We start from the raw sequence: 3695 nt of genomic DNA, 5'->3' as shown, positions 1-3695 counted from the left end.
AGCATTGTGAGCCAACAGCATTATGGGACATTTCATGCCAATTTTTCACTTTAGGAAATTAATTTATTCCTAAATTCAAATTAAATTTGTTTATTTCCACAGTTAATAAAAATTAAAAATATAAGTTTCCAATTAAACGTCCTTTATGGTGCATTTGACACAATGTTCTCATTATGCCAGCAAACACTGTAAAGTTTGAAAATTAATTTTCAGCTGAGCAAATCTGAAGTTAATCATACATGTTTTGATCTGAAAGCTAATTTTATATTGTTTAATATGTTTTCATTCTCCAGAAGCAGAGACTAAGAGAAGGGAACCCCTGCTTAAACAGAGAAAAGGTGCAGAGTTATTGTTTTTTTTCTCAGATCAGAATATTAAATATAGATAGGCATTTGTTTGTGGAAGAATATTGTACTGAAGTCCTTTTTTTCGCCTCCTCACTAACATTTGCTCATCAGAAAAAGAGGCTCCAATAAGAACAAGACTAGAGAAAGCAAAGAAAGGTAAAAAAGAACAAGCACAATGTGTGCCTGCCTTTTTATATCATCATACCCATACTTGTTTCAAATGATTTTTATAATCATAGCGATGAATATTGCAGAATCAAATTTGCTCTCTGCTTCACAGCTCCAAAAGCAAAGGCAGCGGTTGTCAACATACCCAAAACGAGAAGTAAATCCACATGATCTGATCATACTTTACTTCTTTAAAGGGATAGTTCATCCATAAATAAAAGTTCTGCCATCATATTCACCCTCATGTCGCTACAAACTCATGTGACTTTCTTTCTTCAAAGAAGATACTTTGCTGAATGTTCACACACTCTTTTCCACATAATGTACATGAATGGCAACGAGAGACTATCAAGCTCTAAAAATGACAAAAACAAACAAAAAGCACCATAAAAAGTGGTCCATATAAATTGTGAGCGATATACCAAATCCAAAAATCCAAGTCCAAATCCAAGATTCCAAATCTGCAAAATTAAATATGCACATATTCAAATCACACAAATTCAACCTACCGTGGAGAGGAAGATTTTGAGTGCCAAACAACTTATGACGATATGATTTCAGATACTGGGCACAAATCATGTGCTGTTATAATGCTTTCATGTCATTTCTGGAGCCTGAAAGGCCCTGGATACAATTTATTTTCATTATAGGCCTATATGAAAAAGAACAGCATGAACATCCTGCTTAACATCTTCTTTTGTGTTCTACAGAAGAAAGAAATCATACAGGATTTGATCAATGAGTGAATGATGACAGATTTTACATTTTTGGCTCAACCGTTGATGGCAAATTTGAAATTCCATTTGATCTAACTATATGACAGCGGTGCTTTCCCTTCTCCTAATAACAGGATCTCGAGCCTCAGAGGACATGGAAGTGTCAGCTGCTCCAGCTCCGATACAGGATCGTGAGTGCAACTCATAGCCTTGTGACTTTTTAATATTACATTGCGCTACATTCACATAATGCAAAAAGACAGCAGCAATAGCACGCAATCTACAGTCAGTCTGTTGTAACTCTGAATCTTTCTTTTCACAACCTGGTGAAACAGTTCCTATGTGCCGACCAACACCTGTGTACTGCCCAGCGCCACCTGGCTGGTATGGTGAGTAATGCAGTCCCCTACAATTACTGTAACTCAATGTGCTTTACATAAAATGCCTTTAAACATGCTTCAAATGTTCTTTAATGCCCTGAAATGTACTTAATCTTTTATCTTACAGTGCATCATATAGTTACAAGTAGCCCATTACCACCATCGGCTATTCCAGGTATTCAAAACTATTTTAATGCATTTATACAGATGACTGACATCTGTTATTATTACTAATTAAATCATGTGGCTATCAATGCCAACAATATTAAGAATTAATACATCACAAGAGTTTTTAACACCACTGTTTTTTTCAGAATCAGAAGTTCCGATTTTAACAACTCATCAAGCTCCAACTTTACTGAAAGGTGTTTACTGCAAAATATATTTGAGATTTAATTCTAAATGATAATCATTTACTATTTAAAAAAAAAATCTGATGTAATGTTTCCTTTGCTTAAGAACCAGACGCTGCTAAGGCAAAGCCAAAACAAGCCACTAAAAAGAAAGGTATAGTAGTAATTAGTCTCGAGTTCGTGCCAGTAGTAAGAATGTATTATATTTTTCTAGTTATGTTAACAGACCTGAAGCAAGTAATAACCTTTGACCTCCAATTTCAGAACCAGCTGCGCCAAAAGAAAAAGCCAAAGCAGCTCCTGCGAAGAAGGGTGAGATCCGATTTAAAATGAAAAGGCAGTATGTGAGTTTATAGTACCACTAATCATGTTGGAGAAGATGCATTTATATTTCATTTTGTGTATGTTCAAGAGCCCACAGTTGCTAAAGCCAAAGTAAAACCTGCAGTGGCAAAGAAAGGTAAGGATAATAGAAAAATTATGGCTAAATTAAAATTGTAAATTTATTTTCTTACTAAATAAATCTTTTTTTTATGATTTAGGGCTGATTGCTGTGAAAGAGAGGTCTAAAAGGACAGGTAATTATGGTTCAGGAAGACTTTGCAGTAGTTATATATGAGCAGTAGCTTATTATTTCCTTTTTTACAGAGCGAGTGATCACTAAAGAAAAGGCAAAACCTACCTCTACTAAGATAGGTACATTTTATTGTGGCATATTATTTATAATATATTATATACACATAATGTAATATTATATTTCATGCATTTATCCATTTATTTATTTATTCCATCATAAATTCTCCTGTGTTTACCTGTGAAATAAATTGATACAGATATGCTTCATTAAAAATAATCAGAGAATAAATATCATTGTCAAGAACTTGTTTTTCATTTCCTTTTATTTTGATTCTTTAAGACAAGTACCGCACCATGAATCTTGAACATCTTTTTCTCACTAGAGCCAGCAGTAACAAAGAAGGCAAAAGTAACAACAACCTCACATAAAGGTAACCTACTGCACAGCTTATACATACAGTGCACATATATTTATAGCTTAAATGTATAGCTTTTCATAGTCGAAAGCTTAAAGTTCTGAAAGAAGAAGTCTTAATCCTTGTATTATTCTCTTGTATTAGTTCCTTTAATACTCACAGAAAGAGGTTCAATTGTATCCTAAACTGGGTGTTTAGAAATTGGTAACAGCTATAAATATTTCACACTGGATGATATTTGTCTCGCTTCTATAGGCAAGTACCTGTTAGCCACCCCCTGGCAATGTCATAAAATATTCCGCCATGCTGTTGTTTTTTAAGTGTTGGTCAGAGTTTTGCTGAGAGTAAATGTAGTGGTTTCTGCTATACATGTTATACCTTTGGTTGAATTGCACATTGCTCCTTTACTTTACTTTTGGATCGATTGCTTACAAAAGCTTCTAGATTTGTGTGAATTGAAAATGATTTGTCGTTGTATGGTTTTCTCCATGTGCGATTTTGTTTATTTGCATCTAAACATCTAAACATCTAAATATCTAAATATGCATCTAAATATATATATATTGTTTGAATTTTTGAATCTCCTGTTTTTATAAAGAGGTTTCAGTGGGTAAATTTAAAATTAGTAAAATTAGTAATAATAAGCATGAATGTGTTGAAGACCTACTGGATTTTTCAATCAGTAATACTCCAAACAGCTACAGTGGGTACGGAAAGTATTCAGACCCCCTTAAACCTC

The 3695-nt window shown here is 33.7% G+C and overlaps 1 protein-coding gene across 9 annotated transcripts in view; it reads left to right on the top strand.

Annotated features, from left to right (window-relative positions):
* LOC107675223 (probable serine/threonine-protein kinase kinX) overlaps nt 1-3695 on the top strand; it is a 42792-nt gene that overhangs the window by 31537 nt on the left and 7560 nt on the right. For 7 of the 9 annotated variants that reach the window (XM_016469498.1, XM_016469492.1, XM_016469499.1 and 4 more), the window contains 13 exons: nt 294-338; nt 459-503; nt 628-672; nt 1366-1422; nt 1567-1620; nt 1739-1786; nt 1926-1976; nt 2071-2118; nt 2229-2276; nt 2377-2424; nt 2507-2542; nt 2613-2660; nt 2924-2971. In XM_016469498.1, coding sequence (XP_016324984.1) covers nt 294-338; nt 459-503; nt 628-672; nt 1366-1422; nt 1567-1620; nt 1739-1786; nt 1926-1976; nt 2071-2118; nt 2229-2276; nt 2377-2424; nt 2507-2542; nt 2613-2660; nt 2924-2971 — 621 coding nt within the window. The remainder of the gene's footprint in view (nt 1-293; nt 339-458; nt 504-627; nt 673-1365; nt 1423-1566; nt 1621-1738; nt 1787-1925; nt 1977-2070; nt 2119-2228; nt 2277-2376; nt 2425-2506; nt 2543-2612; nt 2661-2923; nt 2972-3695) is intronic. The other 2 variants (XM_016469493.1, XM_016469495.1) reach the window with 2 other exon arrangements.

Source organism: Sinocyclocheilus anshuiensis, unplaced genomic scaffold (genome assembly GCF_001515605.1).
Source record: "Sinocyclocheilus anshuiensis isolate Anshui unplaced genomic scaffold, SAMN03320099.WGS_v1.1 scaffold1222, whole genome shotgun sequence".
Lineage (NCBI taxonomy): Eukaryota > Metazoa > Chordata > Actinopteri > Cypriniformes > Cyprinidae > Sinocyclocheilus > Sinocyclocheilus anshuiensis.
The sequence above is the reverse complement of the archived record's forward strand: the minus strand, read 5'-3'. Positions and strand labels throughout refer to the sequence as shown.